The following is a 24000-nucleotide window of genomic DNA, read 5'->3' on the forward strand; positions in this document are numbered from 1 at the left end:
TGTTTTTTTCTCATGAAGTGGTTCCTGTTGAAGGCTTTGACTGGGGCCGGTACATTTGTAGCAATAATCTAGTTGGGGCACCAGTCAGCTGTTTCAAACATGTGAGTACAGGCTGAGAATTATTATCATAATTGTTTTTCTTATAATCTTTTGGCTTGTATGTATGTTTTATGAATACTCTGCGTGTGACTTGATAACTCTCCAGGTGCCCATGGGCACGTGCTGGGGTGATATAGCTGATGGGGTGAGGGTGGAAGTCCTCAATTCTGACACAAACCTCTCCACAAAAGTTTACTGGGTAGCAGGGATTGTCAAACTGGCAGGTAATGTTGTAGTTTAACAACTGTCAAGTTCTTTTTGCTTTTAAGAATGTTTGATGCATTGAAATTAACTTATTTATTTTCTAAACTTCTCAGGTTTTAAAGCTCTTCTGCGCTATGAGGGTTTTGATAATGACTCAAGCAGAGACTTCTGGTGTAATCTGTGTATCCCAGAAGTCCACCCTGTTGGATGGTGTGCCTCTAGTGGAAAGCCACTGGTGCCTCCTAAATGTATGTAAAACATTAAGCTATTCAAAACTGTAATTAGCAGGTTTTTTTGCTGCTAAAGTAGTGTAAACTTGCCATTGCTGAATAGGAGTAATTATAAATTTTAAATATATTTTCAACTTCATAGCCATCCAGCATAAGTATTCTAACTGGAAACCGTTTCTTGTGAAACGACTCACTGGAGCCAAAACTCTTCCGCCGGATTTTGCCACAAAGGTAAGATGCTGTATCCCAGCAGTGACCATAAAGCAGTACTTCAGTAGAGAGACTCTGGAAAAAACCTGTAGAGCAAGATCTTCCTGCTATGATACACCAGGAAATAGTTCCTCACAAAATGGATTAACATGGGGTAAAGGTGTCAGACTGTCTTACTGTAAAAAGAAGCAGACCTCTTTTGACATTGAGATAAGTCAAATGTAGAGCATATCTACTTTGTGTCATCTTTGTGAAAAGTTTTTTCTTCTTCTATTGTTCGCCTTTTTGCAAGTAGCACTCATAATTAATTTTATTTGGACACATGCAGGTATAATGAATCTACAATTTCTTGATTTGAAAAAAAAGGACGCATTAAATTGATCAAAAAGCGACAAAGACATTTATAGTGTTACAAAAGATTTCTGTTTCAAATAAATTCTGTTCTTTTGAAAGTAAAATTGTATCACGGTTTCTGCAAAAATATTAGGCAGCACAACTGTTTTTAACATTGACGATGATAATAAGAAATGTTTCTTGAGCAGCAAATCTGCATATTAGAATGATTTCTGAAGGATCACGACTGGAGTAATGATGCTGGAAATTCAGCTTTGCCATCATAATTTAAATTTACATTTTAAAATGTATTAAAAATAAAGCAGTTATTTTAAATTGTAACCGTATTTCGCTAAAGTACTGTTTTTACTGTATTTTTTATCAAAATAATGCAGCCTTGGTGAGCATAAGAGACTTCTTTCAAAAACATTTTTTTTTAAATCTTACGAACCCCAACTTTTGAATGGTAGTGCACAAGTCTCATTTAAACTGTTTGTTTAAATGTTTAACTTGAAGGTTCACGAGAACATGCAGTACGCTTTTAAGAAACTGATGCGTGTGGAAGTTGTGGATAAGACCCACCTGTGTCGGACTCGCGTGGCCTTGGTGGAACAGGTGATTGGCGGGCGTCTGCGTCTGGTGTATGAAGAGAGCCAGGACGGCACTGACGACTTCTGGTGTCACATGTTCAGCCCACTCATCCACTCCATTGGCTGGTCACGAAGCATTGGACATCGTTTCAAAAGATCTGGTCAGTGTGGGAGTCCGAATGGTTTTAGAACTTGTCAAAGTTGATTCAGCAAACCTTGTTGTGGCTTATGGATCTAAATGTCTCTAATGTTGCCTTCTGCAGAGGTGATGAAGAAAATGGAGGGTCAGATGGATGCTCCCCCGCAGTTGTTTCTTAAGGTACATTTTTATTCCACTGTGTGTTGGCAGGCGTCTGCTTCTACCTGCTCATGCGTGTCATCTTTTAAACCCACAGGTTAGGGATGTGGATCAGAGCGGGGAGTGGTTTAAAGATGGAATGAAGTTGGAGGCAATAGACCCCCTAAATCTCTCTGCTATATGTGTTGCTACTGTAAGAAAGGTAAAGTTTTGTCATTTTGTCTGATTGACTTAGATGTTGAGTTGTACTTTTTTTTTGTCCAAGTACTTTAAAAATGTTTGAAATAGTCATTATTAATTTGTAATTCAGAGTTGGTGTCATTGGTAGATATAAAAATATGTAGAATGGAAATTATGAAATGCAGGTATTTTTAACTGATCATGTAACCTTCTCTCAGGTGTTGGCAGACGGGTACCTAATGATCGGGATTGATGGTTCAGAGGCTGCTGATGGGTCAGACTGGTTCTGCTACCACTCAACCTCTCCCTCCATCTTCCCAGTCGGCTTCTGTGAAATCAACAACATTGAGCTCACACCCCCAAGAGGTGCGTTTCCTCTCTCTTTCTGCAGCGTGATCTTATGTGACATCATCACTGAATGAATCTGAAACTGCTCCACAGGGTACACCAAACTCCCGTTTAAATGGTTTGACTACCTCAGAGAAACAAGTTCAATTGCAGCCCCTGTGAAGCTCTTTAACAAAGTAAGTTTTCATGCATAGACTGTGAGATAAACATTTTGTTTTTCAAATTATGCATTGTGTTTTGTCTTGAATTATGCATTGTGGTGCATGCCATTGAATCGTCTGCTCTCTCTTTCCCTCAGGATGTACCAAATCACGGCTTCCGTACAGGGATGAAGCTGGAGGCAGTGGACCTGATGGAGCCACGTCTGGTGTGTGTTGCCACAGTGACCAGGATCGTACACAGACTCCTGCGCATTCATTTTGACGGCTGGGAGGATGAGTACGATCAGTGGGTGGACTGTGAGTCTCCAGATCTCTACCCTGTAGGCTGGTGCCAACTGACTGGCTATCAGCTGCAGCCGCCCGCCGCACAGAGTGAGTGAACACTACAGAAGATTCTGATTGTTGAAAGTTCAAATGGTTTCTTAGCAACACTCTATTCTCATATTAATAGTGTTTTTTATTTTTTATTATATAGAACCGTTCCTTCTACACTTTTTTTAAAATTGCTTTTTGAATTTTTCTTAATCTTTTTTTTTTTTTTTTTTCATTTAGTTTTACACAGCCATTTTCTACTCCTTCTCTGACCCCTAGATTTATACTTTATTGTTGATGCAAATTACCCATGTATGATTGACTGACCTCTGTATAGTGCCATTGTCTACATTGTCTATTCAGGAACTTTCACCTTCACCTGATGTGAACTTTGACATGGCCATTATGTTTAAGAGTTGTATATAATAATTACTGTTATGCGATTACTAGTAACTAATTACTGCGTTTCCAAACGTTTCTTCTGTCTATTTAACAGATACAGGATAACATTAGTCACATGACTTGTGTACTATGCAAGTAATAAATAAGAATAAGCTTAATTATAACAACAATTTATTATATAATATTAAATATTTATCACAATATAATCATATCTGGTACATTTTTATAAATGCTAAATATAAAATCATATGACACTTTCTGAATGAGCACTTTTTGTAGATTTATGCTGTGTCTGCATTTATTTTTTAATTCAGAGCAAATAAAAATCTGCTGCTTGATCATTTTTCGTCTATGTATAATGTATTTGTATGAAGTTTTAATGATTGGCTGCATAGAATAACAGCTTGTCCCTTTCGTCCTCAGCCACAAGAGAAGCACCTCCAAATGTCTCAAAACAGAAAAAAAAGACAGCACAGTATAAAGGACAAAAGAAAAGTGAGTCCATCTTCTCTCTCTCTCTGTCTCTCCTCTCACCGAACACTGATTTTGGGTGCAAAATTTGGTCCAGGAGATGTTTCCACTGGTTTTTCTCTGGCTTGGGTCTGGTCTGGTTCTGCTTAATAGTCAGTGGCAGTTGTCATGATTCAGTGGGGTCATGGATAATTACAGACAACTAGCTATCAGTGGCACACTCCCTCGGGGTGAGAGAATGAGCAAATGTTTAGGAGAGGTCAGGTTTGCAGTCATGATGTTGGGTTCCACATTGCCTTTTCTCAGGGCTTCAGTTTCACAATCACCCTTCTGTCTTGTAGAAATCAAATTAAGTTTCAGAATCAGATCTGAGTTGAAATTTGGGCTCAGCTGGAGGATGGCCTGCAGTGTTGTGGAGTTGAGCTCGGTAGCCTGGGTAACACTAACCCAGTAACTTCGGTAACCACAGTCTGGCTTGGTGTTTAGAGAGGAAGATTCCAGTTGGGAGGAGGCCGATCGGTTTGGGTGGGCCTCTGAGGAGGAGGAGCTTCTCGGGTGATGAAGAGCAGACTCCGCCCCATTACCTGTCCCACTTCTCTGGGTCCAGGCGACCTCCCACCTCAGGTGTAGAGCATGATCGCTCTATCAACTCAGGTAACTCAATTCTCCATCACTCAGGGAGAGGGCGCCACTGAGCTCATTCCTGTAGAACTTTTCAGGTTGGCCTTCATGAAGAGTTGCACGTCATCAGGTGTGTGCGTATTATGTGCCGCATACACCATTAACAACAGTTGCATGATAAAAAAAAGGGTAGTTTTACGTTTGACTCAGAAGAAGTGTGTGCGTGGTCAGTTTCATCCCACACCTGACTCATTGTTTTATGTACCTAAGGATGGTGTGAATTAATAGCTTTTGGATTTTAAAGAAATAGCTCACTAAAAAAATTTATTTTGTTTTTGACTCACCCTCATGTATGAATTTATATGGAATGCAAAAGGAGTTTTTTTTATTTTATTATTTTATTAAATTTTTTTAGAATATCTTACCTACTTTTTTCCATTTAACACAATAAAATGGGACTCGGGGTGTATTCCAGAAAGCAGGTTATGTGACATACCCGGGTATGTTTAAGGGTAAGCAAGCGGATAACCTCAACTTTCGGTTCCAAAAAATGGAGGTAATTTTCAGGGTAAGTAGGTAGCCATAGCAACCTACTCTCTGCTGTTCCAGGGTTAGTTTACTTCAGAGGTGTTCAATGCATGCGTGCTCTATTGATGAGGCTCCAGTGGGCGTGACAGATTGGGCATAATATTATATATATATATGTGTGTGTGTGTGTATATATATATATATATATATATATATATATATATATATATATATATATATATATATACATATATGCGCTATTAAAACAAAGTAATGTTAATTTTATTATAATATATAGCTATATCTCACATCTCACACATCGTTGATCTGCATTCAGACTTTTTTTTAATTTTTGCAACAGGATATTTTCTGTGCTATAATGTATTTAATAAAAAATATATATAAAATATAATAAAATACATAAATTATATGATATATGATGTATCTTACCTTTCAAGCAATGTGGAAGCAAAATGACACAACAAAATAAATTTAGACAGCCATGTTATCTTTGCAAGCGCAGACTGTATTTAGTTTAATCAGTCTTTCTTTTTATTATATAATTAACATCAAACAAATTATATAGTTCTTATTCACAGTGATTTAAAGATTATTAAGCGAAAAGATTGAAAAATGATTGCACAGCCGAACCACAATAATTAGGTGGCGATATGCACTATGTATATAAATCAGCATTTAACAAAAGAAGAAGAAAAGTAGTATGGCTCGCTTTTTCTTAGCGTCCGTTTCCATGGTGACTCTGCTCTGTTGAGAAATGTCTGGTGTGTTAACCATGAACATACTCTGAGTTGGATGAATTTACTCCCGGATGCGTTTTTGAAACCAGCATACCTCGAGTAAGCAAGGTTTGGTTTAATCAACCAAGAGTTCAGGGTATGTTTGAGGGTAAGGTAACCTTACTTTCTGGAATACACCCTGTCTGTCAAGCTTCCAACTGACCATTTAAAAAAAGCTCCATTAAATTAAAGTGATCAAAGGGGAACTGGAGCGCTGCTGGTATCCCTTGTATCCTCTGGTGCTCTTGGAAGGGTTAAATGTACAAAAAAATTGGAAAACATCCAAGTCCAGGGACTCAGAAGGTTACAAAAAAGTAAAAAAAGCCTTTATTAGTTAGTAGAGGGCTAAAACATTGAAGATAAAAACCTTATCTTCAATGTTTTAGCCCTCTACTAACTAATAAAGGCTTTTTTTTACTTTTTTGTAACCTACTGAGTGCCTGGACTTGGATGTTTTCCAATTTTTTTGATCATAAGAGTAGTTCAGTCTTTTTTATTTATTCATTATAACTAGAAAAGCACATACAACAATGAACAACTAAGAACATTAATATTAATATGGTTACAGAATTGTCACCAGATATGTATGCCATCAATCCTGGAAACAAAATGCCTTAATTTTTCCTCCTTTTTTTTTTATTTTATTTTATTTTTTATACAGAAATCAATAATAACATGGGGAGCCAATTCTCTTAAAGGGACTATGTTTCAGCCCATTTACGGTTCAATATTAGTCTGATCATACGAGTTTGATGTATACGGCCCACTTTATTTCAATTTAAAATAAGAATTATTTTATCTATGTCTTTAATGAAAAAGAAAGTCTTTCCATCACCTCATATTTTATATATATATATATATATATTCTATCCATTCTTTAATTATAGTTGGCTCCGGCTTTAACTATTTTCTATATTTTACATTTTCTAAGTCTTTTAAAGCCATTTGTGAGGAACAGACCAAAATCTTAGTTAATTAAAAATGAATTATGCCAAATGTCCTCGAATGGTGTATAATAATTTTAAGAGCTGTAGGGGAGGATTTTAATGAATAGTAGAATTTAGTCTGCTTAAGTCAGTAGAAGGAAAAAACAAATCTCCTTTTGTGTTCCATGGATAAAAGAGACTCGTACGGGATGACATGAGAGTAAGTTTAATTTTTGAGTGATCTATCCCTTTAAACATTGCAGGTAAGTTTTTATTAGCCTACTAAAATACCTAAACCTTGTGTATCGCTGCCTGGTTGATTTCTTTATGTGAATGCTGCAACATGCTTCCGATTCTGGCAACTAAAATTGAAAAGGTTTGGTTATTTTGGTTATTGCAGTTGAGGAGTGTAGTGTTACTTCTCCTTTCCACCCCCTTGATTATATCTGAGTGTAAAGTACTAGTCCTCAGGTGTCCTTCACAGCCAAATTTTCCATCTTTGCTGTTGCATTGAGTTGCTTTCTCCCACTAGTGTTACATTTTATGAACTGTTATTCTTGTGTCTCGTTTTTGTTTTCCAGAGGCCTCGCTAAAAGAAGAGACTCCCGAGATCGACGAGTTCACCTTCTCGCAGGGCATCTCAGACCAGGAGAGCAACGGCTCAGGCAGTTACTACATCAGACAGGAGCCCTGAGCAGCATCAGCCATCACAGAGGCTCACCTCACTGCCAAAAGCACTGGAAAAATCCCACTCTGAGCGATGCACACGAGGCCTGGAAGAAGACACAGTGACTTTCCCTCACACCAGGTCTCTCTCTTTTAGTTTTTTTGTTCCTTTTCAGGTTTGAAAAGCTTGAAGAAAGGACTTCTCAGTCATTGATCCTAGAGAGAAGATTGTGTATAAATGGTGGATTTTGTTTGAAATGGGGTTACTGTTGTTTGTCCTGATGTTTTGTTTAAACAGTTTGCCCAATGGACTTTTTCTCCTCAGTGTTCATTGTACTTGAAGTTTTCTTCTCTTTTTTTTCTGTCTTATTCTCCCCTTTTGGTGAAAAAAAAAAAAGTTTTTTTGGGAGGGTAAGATTTCAGTACCTTGTGTGTTTCTTGCGCTGTTTCATTTGTTTTGGGTGGGTGTGCATTTGGTAAGAGTAGTAAAAATCTATATTGAGACAGTATATTCATATATGTATGACATTCATATTAAACACACATATATAAATATTTAAACGTATACATATAGTAGTGGATTGAGGGATGATGGTATTGAAATCAAACCTTACTGGTATGAAGAGTAGACTAATGGAAAACACTCACAATTTGCACTACAGGGATAAAAAGAGGTGTATTGGCCTGTAAAACGATAGTAAAAACCTGCAGCTTTATTGTATTATGTGATTTTAGAAAACTTAATTATAGAGGTGGGATGTGCTCAAGTCAAAGTGAAGATTATGATATGCAAAAAAAAAAAGTTATTATTCTACATTTGACGCCAATGTTTATGGTTATGTTTTTGATTTCGTTTTCAAGAGCCATTTTTATATACTGGCGGTCGAAGTATTTTGTGAGCCGTAGAATAAAACATAAGCAATCACTGCTACCTGAACACTACCTTAATGTCATCTTTGATGTTGACGGCACAACAGAGGATTCTTCTGGAAGACTTTTGCGAGTCACTGAACAATACAGCACCAGCTCGTTTGTTTACCAGCCTCTCTGCTCGTACATCAGCAAGGAAGCGCATCACATGCCATGCATTTTCCTTAACTCACAGCATTCATTCCAGAATAAAAACACATTTACTACCTCTAACAGAAAGTGTACATTTTGAAATACACAGGATGAGGATTCATGTGGTTCTTCAGCCTTGCTAAGGTTGCAATAGGGTAGTTTTCATGCTCCATTTGAAAGGGTATATTCATTATATTTTATGCAAAAGGCAAATAACCACACTTGGACACATGGCTTATTTCACTTTAAAAGTCTACACATCATTTATATTTGTATCATAGCATGTTATTGACAGAGTTCTTGAAATGGAAAAGAATGTTGTGCAATAATGTCTGTGTTGTTTTATGATGTCTTACTCTGAATACAAAAATTACAGCTCATAAATATATAGGCTAGATACATTCTATAGACTTAAAACAAAATGTTCTTACAATATATTGCAAAACTGTGACAATTTTCTAAGAGCTAGACTTGAGCTCTCCCTGTTGTAGATCATTCTGAGTGTAAATAACCTTTATAACATCCTATAAAATACATTCGCATAGTGGTTTATCTTAGTATAACTATAAGCTCTATTCAATACCAGTAAGGTTGTTGGTGAACTCTCAGGAAATGTATCTCATTGACTTCTGCTTTATTTCAAGGTTTGTGGCTAAACGCTTCTAAGACCATCCGATTCGACTTACGAAACCGCCGTTTTTTTTTTGTTTTTTTCCATTATTTGAAGCTCCTGAAAAATGTGACCATGTCATTGTTTTTCTCTGGTTCATCTTTGCTTGCATTCGTCTAACGCTGACTAAATTTTGTAAATGGTCACCCACACGTTGTAGTTAGATCCATGTTAAATTATGGTTCACTGTATAAAGATCCAATGTATTTTTTTTTAACAGCTGTTGCTTTTCTCTCTTTTGTAATTTACTTTTTCTTCCTTCATGGGTTTTAGCAGGTGTTTGTACTGAATCATTATGGATTGATTTATTTTTTATTTTTTGTTGTAATTTTTTGGGGGTTTCTTCAGTAGCTGTTGTGTTGAATGCATGTTTAGTTTTACAAATGTAAGGCACTGTCATAAACGTCAAACTGGGACTTTGGCCACATTTTATATTAGCTGCAGCAAACCACATCAATGTTGTCATGTTCATACATATTTCAATGATTATATTTTTTTCTCTTTATTTTTTTATAATGAATGTTACATTTATGTCCAATGTCATTTTTTCCCCCCTCATAAACCCCATCCACAGCATCAGGATTTAGGTACACACTGGTAATGATCACACATGTCAACTAAATTACATTTTCTTTTTTTAATAATTATTATAACACCACAATTTCAATTGTTTTTGCAATTAAAATATGACTGTTGAGGCAAATTTCGCTGCTACCCTCAAATGAATTTAAATCCAAACGCACAACTTCACCTTTAAGTAAACACTCTCTCGTCAGCAGAATTGATGCCTTATCCTCTGTGTTGTGTTTTTCCACATACGTAAAGCTATTGAGTCAAAAATAGAGAAGCAGAATACAATATATAAAGAAAAATATGTTGTCCAGTAGAGTGATTATCAGTGCATGCAGCAATGTGAGAATCTTATAAGGGCCAGTGTTGTTCTGGTCTCGATACTAACACGGGTTTTTGTGACGTTCCCTCTGTCCTCAGTAATCACATCATGGTGCTATATATATATATATTTGATAACTCATTCATTAGGTCTATTAAAGGAGAATTAAGTCTGTAATTATAATTTGGAGTGCTGGCAATTATAACTTCAGATCTGTATTTTGGATACAAGTAGCCGAAATCCTTTGTTATAACGAAAAAAAAAAAAAAAAAGAACTAACGTTGACCCTCATAGTACATAGGGATGAGGGTGGTGGGTTTGTAACTTTTTTTGATAGAGTCTGTATTTGGTCTTTGCTTTATTTCTAATGATGATGATGTGTGCTGTGATATAGGGTTTGATAGCTTATGTATATAGTTTAATTGTGGGGGGAAAGCTTTTGTTGGTCAAATTTTATGTTAATTTGTTTACAAGCATTTCGAACTGTTTCCGCATGGCTGTGAAAATGTATCTGTTGAATTTGAAAAAAAAAAGAAATTTTTACACTGAATTAAAAAGGATACTAAACATTTATCTGTTCAATTATTTTGGTGCTTGGTACTTAAAGTGATAGTTCACCTAAAAATTATAACATTCTTTCATTATTAACTTACCATTGTTGTTCCAAACCCATAAGACTTCTATTCATATTTCGAACACAAATGAAGATTTTTAATATTCTCTCATAATTTTTATCCATCTATTGAAATTCCATTATACCAAAAATTTCCAAGTTAAAAAAATTGAAGACAGCAGTTTCAGACCAGAAGTTGCTTCTGTACTAATAAAATGAGGAACAGTACTGTTTTTAACAGCAGGGTGCTGCAATACTAGTTATGCAAGTAATACTAGCTACATACCATGCAACACTATTAAACAGTATATAAATACATTCATAACAGAATGTAGTCATTATTGGTCATTATTCAAGCCAGCCTTTTAAGACTGAAAGTTAGTTCTGCAGAAAGCCAGGAACCGTACTGTTTTTTAACAGCAGGGTACTGCAATACTAGTAGATGTATACCATGCAACAGCATATAAATACATTCATAGCAGACCACCTGGTTATGATTCAAGCCAGCAGTTTCAGGCTGAAAGTTGGTTCTGCAGAACCAAAGCCAGCAGTTTCAGACCGAAAGTTGGTTAGCATATATGAAACAGCAGTGTCAGACCGAAAGTTGGTTCTGCAGAACCAAAGCCAGCAGTTTCAGACCGAAAGTTGGTTAGCATAATATATGCTAATATATGCTTAGTTAGCATAATATACCATAATATAATATAGCTTGGTTAGCTTGGACCAGCAGTTTCAGACAGAAAGTTGGTTCTGCAGTGTCAGTTTCAGACCGAAAGTTGGTTAGCATAAATATATATATGAAACAGCAGATTCAGGCCAGCAGTGTCAGACTGAAAGTTGGTTCTGCAGAACCAAAGCCAGCAATTTCAGACCAGCAGTTTCAGACCGAAAGTTGGTTAGCATAAATATATATATGAAACAGCAGTTTCAGACCGAAAGTTGGTTAGCATAAATATATATATGAAACAGCAGTTTCAGGCCAGCAGTGTTAGACCGAAAGTTGGTTCTGCTGACATGAAACTGCTGGCTTTGGTTCTGCAGAACCAACTTTCGGTCTGACACTGCTGGCCTGAAACTGCTGGCTTTGGTTTTGCAGAACCAACTTTCGGTCTAACACTGCTGGCCTGAAACTGCTGTTTCATATATATATTTATGCAGAACCAACTTTCGGCCTGAAACAGTGTCAGACCGAAAGTTGGTGAGCTGCATATATATGAAACTGCCAGCAGCAGTTTCAGGCCAGCATTGTCAGACCGAAAGTTGGTGAGCTGCATATATATGAAACTGCTGTTTCATATATATATTTATGCAGAACCAACTTTCGGTCTGAAACTGCTGGTCTGAAACTGCCAGCAGCAGTTTCAGGCCAGCAGTGTCAGACCGAAAGTTGGTGAGCATAAATATATATATGAAACAGCAGTTTCAGGCCAGCAGTGTCAGACTGAAAGTTGGTTCTGCATAAATATATATATCAACCAGCAGTTTCAGGCCAGCAGTGTCAGACTGAAAGTTGGTTCTGCAGAACCAAAGCCAGCAGTTTCAGACCAGCAGTTTCAGACCGAAAGTTGGTTCTGCAGAACCAAAGTCAGCAGTTTCAGGCCAGAAGTTTCAGACCGAAAGTTGGTTCTGCATAAATATATATATGAAACAGCAGTTTCAGGCCAGCAGTGTTAGACCGAACGTTGGTTCTGCTGGCCTGAAACTGCTGGCTTTGGTTCTGCAGAACCAACTTTCGGTCTGACACTGCTGGCCTGAAACTGCTGGCTTTGGTTTTGCAGAACCAACTTTCGGTCTAACACTGCTGGCCTGAAACTGCTGTTTCACATATATATATTTATGCAGAACCAACTTTCGGTCTGACACTGCTGGCCTGAAACTGCTGTTTCATATATATACATTTATGCAGAACCAACTTTCAGTCTGACACTGCTGGCCTGAAACTGCTGTTTCATATATATATTTATGCTCACCAACTTTCGGTCTGACACTGCTGGCCTGAAACTGCTGCTGGCAGTTTCAGACCAGCAGTTTCAGACCGAAAGTTGGTTCTGCATAAATATATATATCAACCAGCAGTTTCAGGCCAGCAGTGTCAGACTGAAAGTTGGTTCTGCATAAATATATATATCAACCAGCAGTTTCAGGCCAGCAGTGTCAGACTGAAAGTTGGTTCTGCAGAACCAAAGCCATCAGTTTCAGACCAGCAGTTTCAGACCGAAAGTTGGTTCTGCAGAACCAAAGCCAGCAGTTTCAGACCAGCAGTGTCAGACCGAAAGTTGGTTCTGCAGAACCAAAGCCAGCAGTTTCAGACCAGCAGTGTCAGACCGAAAGTTGGTTCTGCAGAACCAAAGTCAGCAGTTTCACCAGCATAAATATATATGAAACAGCAGTTTCAGGCCAGCAGTGTCAGACCGAAAGTTGGTTCTGCAGAACCAAAGCCAGCAGTTTCAGACCAGCAGTTTCAGACCGAAAGTTGGTTCTGCAGAACCAAAGCCAGCAGTTTCAGGCCAGCAGTTTCAGACCGAAAGTTGGTTCTGCAGAACCAAAGCCAGCAGTTTCAGACCAGCAGTTTCAGACCGAAAGTTGGTTCTGCAGAACCAAAGCCAGCAGTTTCAGACCGAAAGTTGGTTAGCATAAATATATATGAAACAGCAGTTTCAGACCAGCAATTTCAGACCAAAAGTTGGTTCTGCAGAACCAAAGCCAGCAGTTTCAGGCCAGCAGTTTCAGACCGAAAGTTGGTTCTGCAGAACCAAAGCCAGCAGTTTCAGACCAGCAGTTTCAGACCGAAAGTTGGTTCTGCAGAACCAAAGCCAGCAGTTTCAGACCAAAAGTTGGTTAGCATAAATATATATGAAACAGCAGTTTCAGACCAGCAATTTCAGACCAAAAGTTGGTTCTGCAGAACCAAAGCCAGCAGTTTCAGGCCAGCAGTTTCATACCGAAAGTTGGTTCTGCAGAACCAAAGCCAGCAGTTTCAGACTGAAAGTTGGTTCTGTAGAACCAAAGCCAGCAGTTTCAGACCGAAAGTGGTTAGCATAAATATATATGAAACAGCAGTTTCAGGCCAGCAGTGTCAGACCGAAAGTTGGTTCTGCAGAACCAAAGCCAGCAGTTTCAGACCGAAAGTTGATTCTGCAGAACCAAAGCCAGCAGTTTCAGACCGAAAGTTGGTTAGCATAAATATATATGAAACAGCAGTTTCAGACCAGCAGTTTCAGACCGAAAGTTGGTTCTGCAGAACCAAAGCCAGCAGTTTCAGGCCAGCAGTTTCAGACCGAAAGTTGGTTCTGCAGAACCAAAGCCAGCAGTTTCAGGCCAGCAGTTTCAGACCGAAAGTTGGTTCTGCAGAACCAAAGCCAGCAGTTTCAGACCGAAAGTTGGTTAGCATAAATATATATGAAACAGCAGTTTCAGGCCAGCAGTGTCAGATTGAAAGTTGGTTCTGCAGAACCAAAGCCAGCAGTTTCAGGCCAGCAGTTCAGACCGAAAGTTGGTTCTGCAGAACCAAAGCCAGCAGTTTCAGGCCAGCAGTTTCAGACCGAGAGTTGGTTCTGCAGAACCAAAGCCAGCAGTTTCAGGCCAACAGTTTCAGGCCAGCAGTTTCAGACCGAAAGTTGGTTCTGCAGAACCAAAGTCAGCAGTTTCAGACCGAAAGTTGGTTCTGCAGAACCAAAGCCAGCAGTTTCAGGCCGAAAGTTGGTGAGCATAAATATATATATGAAACAGCAGTTTCAGGCCAGCAGTGTCAGACTGAAAGTTGGTTCTGCAGAACCAAAGCCAGCAGTTTCAGGCCAGCAGTGTCAGACCGAAAGTTGGTTCTGCAGAACCAAAGCCAGCAGTTTCAGACCAGCAGTTTCAGACCGAAAGTTGGTTCTGCAGAACCAAAGCCAGCCGTTTCAGGCCAGCAGTTTCAGACCGAAAGTTGGTTCTGCAGAACCAAAGCCAGCAGTTCAGACCGAAAGTTGGTTCTGCAGAACCAAAGCCAGCAGTTTCAGGCCAGCAGTTTCAGACTGAAAGTTGGTTCTGCAGAACCAAAGCCAGCAGTTTCAGACCAGCAGTTTCAGACTGAAAGTTGGTTCTGTAGAACCAAAGCCAGCAGTTTCAGACCGAAAGTGGTTAGCATAAATATATATGAAACAGCAGTTTCAGGCCAGCAGTGTCAGACCGAAAGTTGGTTCTGCAGAACCAAAGCCAGCAGTTTCAGACCAGCAGTTTCAGACCGAAAGTTGGTTCTGCAGAACCAAAGCCAGCAGTTTCAGACCGAAAGTTGGTTAGCATAAATATATATGAAACAGCAGTTTCAGGCCAGCAGTGTCAGACCGAAAGTTGGTTCTGCAAAACCAAAGCCAGCAGTTTCAGACCAGCAGTTTCAGACCGAAAGTTGGTTCTGCAGAACCAAAGCCAGCAGTTTCAGGCCAGCAGTTTCAGACCGAAAGTTGGTTCTGCAGAACCAAAGCCAGCAGTTTCAGACCAGCAGTTTCAGACCGAAAGTTGGTTCTGCAGAACCAAAGCCAGCAGTTTCAGACCGAAAGTTGGTTAGCATAAATATATATGAAACAGCAGTTTCAGACCAGCAATTTCAGACCAAAAGTTGGTTCTGCAGAACCAAAGCCAGCAGTTTCAGGCCAGCAGTTTCAGACCGAAAGTTGGTTCTGCAGAACCAAAGCCAGCAGTTTCAGACCAGCAGTTTCAGACCGAAAGTTGGTTCTGCAGAACCAAAGCCAGCAGTTTCAGACCAAAAGTTGGTTAGCATAAATATATATGAAACAGCAGTTTCAGACCAGCAATTTCAGACCAAAAGTTGGTTCTGCAGAACCAAAGCCAGCAGTTTCAGGCCAGCAGTTTCATACCGAAAGTTGGTTCTGCAGAACCAAAGCCAGCAGTTTCAGACCAGCAGTTTCAGACTGAAAGTTGGTTCTGTAGAACCAAAGCCAGCAGTTTCAGACCGAAAGTGGTTAGCATAAATATATATGAAACAGCAGTTTCAGGCCAGCAGTGTCAGACCGAAAGTTGGTTCTGCAGAACCAAAGCCAGCAGTTTCAGACCGAAAGTTGATTCTGCAGAACCAAAGCCAGCAGTTTCAGACCGAAAGTTGGTTAGCATAAATATATATGAAACAGCAGTTTCAGACCAGCAGTTTCAGACCGAAAGTTGGTTCTGCAGAACCAAAGCCAGCAGTTTCAGGCCAGCAGTTTCAGACCGAAAGTTGGTTCTGCAGAACCAAAGCCAGCAGTTTCAGGCCAGCAGTTTCAGACCGAAAGTTGGTTCTGCAGAACCAAAGCCAGCAGTTTCAGGCCAGCAGTTTCAGACCGAAAGTTGGTTCTGCAGAACCAAAGCCAGCAGTTTCAGACCGAAAGTTGGTTAGCATAAATATATATGAAACAGCAGTTTCAGGCCAGCAGTGTCAGATTGAAAGTTGGTTCTGCAGAACCAAAGCCAGCAGTTTCAGGCCAGCAGTTTCAGACCGAAAGTTGGTTCTGCAGAACCAAAGCCAGCAGTTTCAGGCCAGCAGTTTCAGACCGAGAGTTGGTTCTGCAGAACCAAAGCCAGCAGTTTCAGGCCAACAGTTTCAGGCCAGCAGTTTCAGACCGAAAGTTGGTTCTGCAGAACCAAAGTCAGCAGTTTCAGACCGAAAGTTGGTTCTGCAGAACCAAAGCCAGCAGTTTCAGGCCGAAAGTTGGTGAGCATAAATATATATATGAAACAGCAGTTTCAGGCCAGCAGTGTCAGACTGAAAGTTGGTTCTGCAGAACCAAAGCCAGCAGTTTCAGGCCAGCAGTGTCAGACCGAAAGTTGGTTCTGCAGAACCAAAGCCAGCAGTTTCAGACCGAAAGTTGGTTAGCATAAATATATATGAAACAGCAGTTTCAGACCAGCAATTTCAGACCAAAAGTTGGTTCTGCAGAACCAAAGCCAGCAGTTTCAGGCCAGCAGTTTCAGACCGAAAGTTGGTTCTGCAGAACCAAAGCCAGCAGTTTCAGACCAGCAGTTTCAGACCGAAAGTTGGTTCTGCAGAACCAAAGCCAGCAGTTTCAGACCAAAAGTTGGTTAGCATAAATATATATGAAACAGCAGTTTCAGACCAGCAATTTCAGACCAAAAGTTGGTTCTGCAGAACCAAAGCCAGCAGTTTCAGGCCAGCAGTTTCATACCGAAAGTTGGTTCTGCAGAACCAAAGCCAGCAGTTTCAGACTGAAAGTTGGTTCTGTAGAACCAAAGCCAGCAGTTTCAGACCGAAAGTGGTTAGCATAAATATATATGAAACAGCAGTTTCAGGCCAGCAGTGTCAGACCGAAAGTTGGTTCTGCAGAACCAAAGCCAGCAGTTTCAGACCGAAAGTTGATTCTGCAGAACCAAAGCCAGCAGTTTCAGACCGAAAGTTGGTTAGCATAAATATATATGAAACAGCAGTTTCAGACCAGCAGTTTCAGACCGAAAGTTGGTTCTGCAGAACCAAAGCCAGCAGTTTCAGGCCAGCAGTTTCAGACCGAAAGTTGGTTCTGCAGAACCAAAGCCAGCAGTTTCAGGCCAGCAGTTTCAGACCGAAAGTTGGTTCTGCAGAACCAAAGCCAGCAGTTTCAGACCGAAAGTTGGTTAGCATAAATATATATGAAACAGCAGTTTCAGGCCAGCAGTGTCAGATTGAAAGTTGGTTCTGCAGAACCAAAGCCAGCAGTTTCAGGCCAGCAGTTCAGACCGAAAGTTGGTTCTGCAGAACCAAAGCCAGCAGTTTCAGGCCAGCAGTTTCAGACCGAGAGTTGGTTCTGCAGAACCAAAGCCAGCAGTTTCAGGCCAACAGTTTCAGGCCAGCAGTTTCAGACCGAAAGTTGGTTCTGCAGAACCAAAGTCAGCAGTTTCAGACCGAAAGTTGGTTCTGCAGAACCAAAGCCAGCAGTTTCAGGCCGAAAGTTGGTGAGCATAAATATATATATGAAACAGCAGTTTCAGGCCAGCAGTGTCAGACTGAAAGTTGGTTCTGCAGAACCAAAGCCAGCAGTTTCAGGCCAGCAGTGTCAGACCGAAAGTTGGTTCTGCAGAACCAAAGCCAGCAGTTTCAGACCAGCAGTTTCAGACCGAAAGTTGGTTCTGCAGAACCAAAGCCAGCCGTTTCAGGCCAGCAGTTTCAGACCGAAAGTTGGTTCTGCAGAACCAAAGCCAGCAGTTCAGACCGAAAGTTGGTTCTGCAGAACCAAAGCCAGCAGTTTCAGGCCAGCAGTTTCAGACTGAAAGTTGGTTCTGCAGAACCAAAGCCAGCAGTTTCAGACCAGCAGTTTCAGACTGAAAGTTGGTTCTGTAGAACCAAAGCCAGCAGTTTCAGACCGAAAGTGGTTAGCATAAATATATATGAAACAGCAGTTTCAGGCCAGCAGTGTCAGACCGAAAGTTGGTTCTGCAGAACCAAAGCCAGCATTTTCAGACCAGCAGTTTCAGACCGAAAGTTGGTTCTGCAGAACCAAAGCCAGCAGTTTCAGACCGAAAGTTGGTTAGCATAAATATATATGAAACAGCAGTTTCAGGCCAGCAGTGTCAGACCGAAAGTTGGTTCTGCAAAACCAAAGCCAGCAGTTTCAGACCAGCAGTTTCAGACCGAAAGTTGGTTCTGCAGAACCAAAGCCAGCAGTTTCAGGCCAGCAGTTTCAGACCGAAAGTTGGTTCTGCAGAACCAAAGCCAGCAGTTTCAGACCAGCAGTTTCAGACCGAAAGTTGGTTCTGCAGAACCAAAGCCAGCAGTTTCAGACCGAAAGTTGGTTAGCATAAATATATATGAAACAGCAGTTTCAGACCAGCAATTTCAGACCAAAAGTTGGTTCTGCAGAACCAAAGCCAGCAGTTTCAGGCCAGCAGTTTCAGACCGAAAGTTGGTTCTGCAGAACCAAAGCCAGCAGTTTCAGACCAGCAGTTTCAGACCGAAAGTTGGTTCTGCAGAACCAAAGCCAGCAGTTTCAGACCAAAAGTTGGTTAGCATAAATATATATGAAACAGCAGTTTCAGACCAGCAATTTCAGACCAAAAGTTGGTTCTGCAGAACCAAAGCCAGCAGTTTCAGGCCAGCAGTTTCATACCGAAAGTTGGTTCTGCAGAACCAAAGCCAGCAGTTTCAGACCAGCAGTTTCAGACTGAAAGTTGGTTCTGTAGAACCAAAGCCAGCAGTTTCAGACCGAAAGTGGTTAGCATAAATATATATGAAACAGCAGTTTCAGGCCAGCAGTGTCAGACCGAAAGTTGGTTCTGCAGAACCAAAGGCAGCAGTTTCAGACCGAAAGTTGATTCTGCAGAACCAAAGCCAGCAGTTTCAGACCGAAAGTTGGTTAGCATAAATATATATGAAACAGCAGTTTCAGACCAGCAGTTTCAGACCGAAAGTTGGTTCTGCAGAACCAAAGCCAGCAGTTTCAGGCCAGCAGTTTCAGACCGAAAGTTGGTTCTGCAGAACCAAAGCCAGCAGTTTCAGGCCAGCAGTTTCAGACCGAAAGTTGGTTCTGCAGAACCAAAGCCAGCAGTTTCAGGCCAGCAGTTTCAGACCGAAAGTTGGTTCTGCAGAACCAAAGCCAGCAGTTTCAGACCGAAAGTTGGTTAGCATAAATATATATGAAACAGCAGTTTCAGGCCAGCAGTGTCAGATTGAAAGTTGGTTCTGCAGAACCAAAGCCAGCAGTTTCAGGCCAGCAGTTTCAGACCGAAAGTTGGTTCTGCAGAACCAAAGCCAGCAGTTTCAGGCCAGCAGTTTCAGACCGAGAGTTGGTTCTGCAGAACCAAAGCCAGCAGTTTCAGGCCAACAGTTTCAGGCCAGCAGTTTCAGACCGAAAGTTGGTTCTGCAGAACCAAAGTCAGCAGTTTCAGACCGAAAGTTGGTTCTGCAGAACCAAAGCCAGCAGTTTCAGGCCGAAAGTTGGTGAGCATAAATATATATATGAAACAGCAGTTTCAGGCCAGCAGTGTCAGACTGAAAGTTGGTTCTGCAGAACCAAAGCCAGCAGTTTCAGGCCAGCAGTGTCAGACCGAAAGTTGGTTCTGCAGAACCAAAGCCAGCAGTTTCAGACCAGCAGTTTCAGACCGAAAGTTGGTTCTGCAGAACCAAAGCCAGCCGTTTCAGGCCAGCAGTTTCAGACCGAAAGTTGGTTCTGCAGAACCAAAGCCAGCAGTTTCAGACCAGCAGTTTCAGACCGAAAGTTGGTTCTGCAGAACCAAAGCCAGCAGTTTCAGACCGAAAATTGGTTAGCATAAATATATATGAAACAGCAGTTTCAGGCCAGCAGTGTCAGATTGAAAGTTGGTTCTGCAGAACCAAAGCCAGCAGTTTCAGACCGAAAATTGGTTAGCATAAATATATATGAAACAGCAGTTTCAGGCCAGCAGTTTCAGACCGAAAGTTGGTTCTGCAGAACCAAAGCCAGCAGTTTCAGGCCAGCAGTTTCAGACCGAGAGTTGGTTCTGCAGAACCAAAGCCAGGAGTTTCAGACCAGCAGTTTCAGACCGAAAGTTGGTTCTGCAGAACCAAAGCCAGCAGTTTCAGGCCAGCAGTTTCAGACCGAAAGTTGGTTCTGCAGAACCAAAGCCAGCAGTTTCAGACCGAAAGTGGTTAGCATAAATGTATATGAAACAGCAGTTTCAGGCCAGCAGTGTCAGACCGAAAGTTGGTTCTGCAGAACCAAAGCCAACAGTTTCAGACCAGCAGTTTCAGACCGAAAGTTGGTTCTGCAGAACCAAAGCCAGCAGTTTCAGGCCAGCAGTTTCAGACCGAAAGTTGGTTCTGCAGAACCAAAGCCAGCAGTTTCAGACCGAAAGTTGGTTCTGCAGAACCAAAGCCAGCAGTTTCAGACCAGCAGTTTCAGACCGAAAGTTGGTTCTGCAGAACCAAAGCCAGCAGTTTCAGGCCAGCAGTTTCAGACCGAAAGTTGGTTCTGCAGAACCAAAGCCAGCAGTTTCAGACCGAAAGTTGGTTAGCATAAATATATATATATATATGAAACAGCAGTTTCAGACCGAAAGTTGGTTAGCATAAATATATATATGAAACAGCAGTTTTAGGCCAGCAGTGTCAGACTGAAAGTTGGTTCTGCATAAATATATATATCAACCAGCAGTTTCAGGCCAGCAGTGTCAGACTGAAAGTTGGTTCTGCAGAACCAAAGCCAGGAGTTTCAGACCAGCAGTTTCAGACCGAAAGTTGGTTCTGCAGAACCAAAGCCAGCAGTTTCAGGCCAGCAGTTTCAGACCGAAAGTTGGTTCTGCAGAACCAAAGCCAGCAGTTTCAGACCGAAAGTGGTTAGCATAAATGTATATGAAACAGCAGTTTCAGGCCAGCAGTGTCAGACCGAAAGTTGGTTCTGCAGAACCAAAGCCAACAGTTTCAGACCAGCAGTTTCAGACCGAAAGTTGGTTCTGCAGAACCAAAGCCAGCAGTTTCAGGCCAGCAGTTTCAAACCGAAAGTTGGTTCTGCAGAACCAAAGCCAGCAGTTTCAGACCAGCAGTTTCAGACCGAAAGTTGGTTCTGCAGAACCAAAGCCAGCAGTTTCAGACCAGCAGTTTCAGACCGAAAGTTGGTTCTGCAGAACCAAAGCCAGCAGTTTCAGGCCAGCAGTTTCAGACCGAAAGTTGGTTCTGCAGAACCAAAGCCAGCAGTTTCAGGCCAGCAGTTTCAGACCGAAAGTTGGTTCTGCAGAACCAAAGCCAGCAGTTTCAGACCGAAAGTTGGTTAGCATAAATATATATATATATATGAAACAGCAGTTTCAGACCGAAAGTTGGTTAGCATAAATATATATATGAAACAGCAGTTTCAGACCGAAAGTTGGTTCTGCAGAACCAAAGCCAGCAGTTTCAGGCCAGCAGTTTCAGACCGAAAGTTGGTTCTGCAGAACCAAAGCCAGCAGTTTCAGACCGAAAGTTGGTTAGCATAAATATATATATATATATGAAACAGCAGTTTCAGACCGAAAGTTGGTTAGCATAAATATATATATGAAACAGCAGTTTCAGACCGAAAGTTGGTTCTGCAGAACCAAAGCCAGCAGTTTCAGACCAGCAGTTTCAGACCGAAAGTTGGTTCTGCAGAACCAAAGCCAGCAGTTTCAGGCCAGCAGTTTCAGACCGAAAGTTGGTTCTGCAGAACCAAAGCCAGCAGTTTCAGGCCAGCAGTTTCAGACCGAAAGTTGGTTCTGCAGAACCAAAGCCAGCAGTTTCAGACCGAAAGTTGGTTAGCATAAATATATATATATATATGAAACAGCAGTTTCAGACCGAAAGTTGGTTAGCATAAATATATATATGAAACAGCAGTTTTAGGCCAGCAGTGTCAGACTGAAAGTTGGTTCTGCATAAATATATATATCAACCAGCAGTTTCAGGCCAGCAGTGTCAGACTGAAAGTTGGTTCTGCAGAACCAAAGCCAGGAGTTTCAGACCAGCAGTTTCAGACCGAAAGTTGGTTCTGCAGAACCAAAGCCAGCAGTTTCAGGCCAGCAGTTTCAGACCGAAAGTTGGTTCTGCAGAACCAAAGCCAGCAGTTTCAGACCGAAAGTGGTTAGCATAAATGTATATGAAACAGCAGTTTCAGGCCAGCAGTGTCAGACCGAAAGTTGGTTCTGCAGAACCAAAGCCAACAGTTTCAGACCAGCAGTTTCAGACCGAAAGTTGGTTCTGCAGAACCAAAGCCAGCAGTTTCAGGCCAGCAGTTTCAGACCGAAAGTTGGTTCTGCAGAACCAAAGCCAGCAGTTTCAGACCAGCAGTTTCAGACCGAAAGTTGGTTCTGCAGAACCAAAGCCAGCAGTTTCAGACCAGCAGTTTCAGACCGAAAGTTGGTTCTGCAGATCCAAAGCCAGCAGTTGCAGGCCAGCAGTTTCAGACCGAAAGTTGGTTCTGCAGAACCAAAGCCAGCAGTTTCAGGCCAGCAGTTTCAGACCGAAAGTTGGTTCTGCAGAACTAAAGCCAGCAGTTTCAGACCGAAAGTTGGTTAGCATAAATATATATATGAAACAGCAGTTTTAGGCCAGCAGTGTCAGACTGAAAGTTGGTTCTGCATAAATATATATATCAACCAGCAGTTTCAGGCCAGCAGTGTCAGACTGAAAGTTGGTTCTGCAGAACCAAAGCCAGGAGTTTCAGACCAGCAGTTTCAGACCGAAAGTTGGTTCTGCAGAACCAAAGCCAGCAGTTTCAGACCGAAAGTTGGTTAGCATAAATATATATATATATATGAAACAGCAGTTCCAGACCGAAAGTTGGTTCTGCAGAACCAAAGCCAGCAGTTTCAGACCGAAAGTTGGTTCTGCAGAACCAAAGCCAGCAGTTTCAGACCGAAAGTTGGTTAGCATAAATATATATGAAACAGCAGTTTCAGGCCAGCAGTGTCAGACCGAAAGTTGGTTCTGCAGAACCAAAGCCAGCAGTTTCAGACCAGCAGTTTCAGACCGAAAGTTGGTTCTGCAGAACCAAAGCCAGCAGTTTCAGACCAGCAGTTTCAGACCGAAAGTTGGTTCTGCAGAACCAAAGCCAGCAGTTTCAGACCAGCAGTTTCAGACCGAAAGTTGGTTCTGCAGATCCAAAGCCAGCAGTTGCAGGCCAGCAGTTTCAGACCGAAAGTTGGTTCTGCAGAACCAAAGCCAGCAGTTTCAGGCCAGCAGTTTCAGACCGAAAGTTGGTTCTGCAGAACCAAAGCCAGCAGTTTCAGACCGAAAGTTGGTTAGCATAAATATATATATATATATATGAAACAGCAGTTTCAGACCGAAAGTTGGTTAGCATAAATATATATATGAAACAGCAGTTTTAGGCCAGCAGTGTCAGACTGAAAGTTGGTTCTGCATAAATATATATATCAACCAGCAGTTTCAGGCCAGCAGTGTCAGACTGAAAGTTGGTTCTGCAGAACCAAAGCCAGGAGTTTCAGACCAGCAGTTTCAGACCGAAAGTTGGTTCTGCAGAACCAAAGCCAGCAGTTTCAGGCCAGCAGTTTCAGACCGAAAGTTGGTTCTGCAGAACCAAAGCCAGCAGTTTCAGGCCAGCAGTTTCAGACCGAAAGTTGGTTCTGCAGAACCAAAGCCAGCAGTTTCAGACCGATAGTTGGTTAGCATAAATATATATGAAACAGCAGTTTCAGGCCAGCAGTGTCAGATTGAAAGTTGGTTCTGCAGAACCAAAGCCAGCAGTTTCAGGCCAGCAGTTTCACACCGAAAGTTGGTTCTGCAGAACCAAAGCCAGCAGTTTCAGACCGACAATTGGTTAGCATAAATATATATGAAACAGCAGTTTCAGGCCAGCAATATATAGCATAAATATATATGAAACAGCAGTTTCAGACCAGCAATTTCAGACCAAAAGTTGGTTCTGCAGAACCAAAGCCAGCAGTTTCAGGCCAGCAGTTTCAGACCGAAAGTTGGTTC

The 24000-nt window shown here is 41.3% G+C and overlaps 1 protein-coding gene and 1 long non-coding RNA gene across 2 annotated transcripts in view; both read left to right on the forward strand.

Annotated features, from left to right (window-relative positions):
• mbtd1 (mbt domain containing 1) overlaps positions 1 to 10256 on the forward strand; it is an 11997-nt gene extending 1741 nt beyond the window's left edge. The window contains exons 3-15 of the mRNA XM_084135324.1: positions 19 to 101; positions 206 to 323; positions 417 to 551; positions 676 to 764; positions 1593 to 1827; positions 1930 to 1985; positions 2062 to 2166; positions 2363 to 2510; positions 2586 to 2668; positions 2791 to 3025; positions 3791 to 3862; positions 4325 to 4492; positions 7292 to 10256. Coding sequence (XP_083991450.1) covers positions 19 to 101; positions 206 to 323; positions 417 to 551; positions 676 to 764; positions 1593 to 1827; positions 1930 to 1985; positions 2062 to 2166; positions 2363 to 2510; positions 2586 to 2668; positions 2791 to 3025; positions 3791 to 3862; positions 4325 to 4492; positions 7292 to 7404 — 1640 coding nt within the window. The 3' untranslated portion in view covers positions 7405 to 10256. The remainder of the gene's footprint in view (positions 1 to 18; positions 102 to 205; positions 324 to 416; positions 552 to 675; positions 765 to 1592; positions 1828 to 1929; positions 1986 to 2061; positions 2167 to 2362; positions 2511 to 2585; positions 2669 to 2790; positions 3026 to 3790; positions 3863 to 4324; positions 4493 to 7291) is intronic.
• Positions 1 to 24000, forward strand: part of LOC311096362 — a 253553-nt gene that overhangs the window by 144512 nt on the left and 85041 nt on the right. The gene's annotated exons all lie outside the window — the stretch shown is intronic.

This window comes from Abramis brama (genome assembly GCF_963993115.1).
Source record: "Abramis brama genome assembly, chromosome: 14".
In the NCBI taxonomy this organism is placed as follows: Eukaryota; Metazoa; Chordata; class Actinopteri; order Cypriniformes; family Leuciscidae; genus Abramis; species Abramis brama.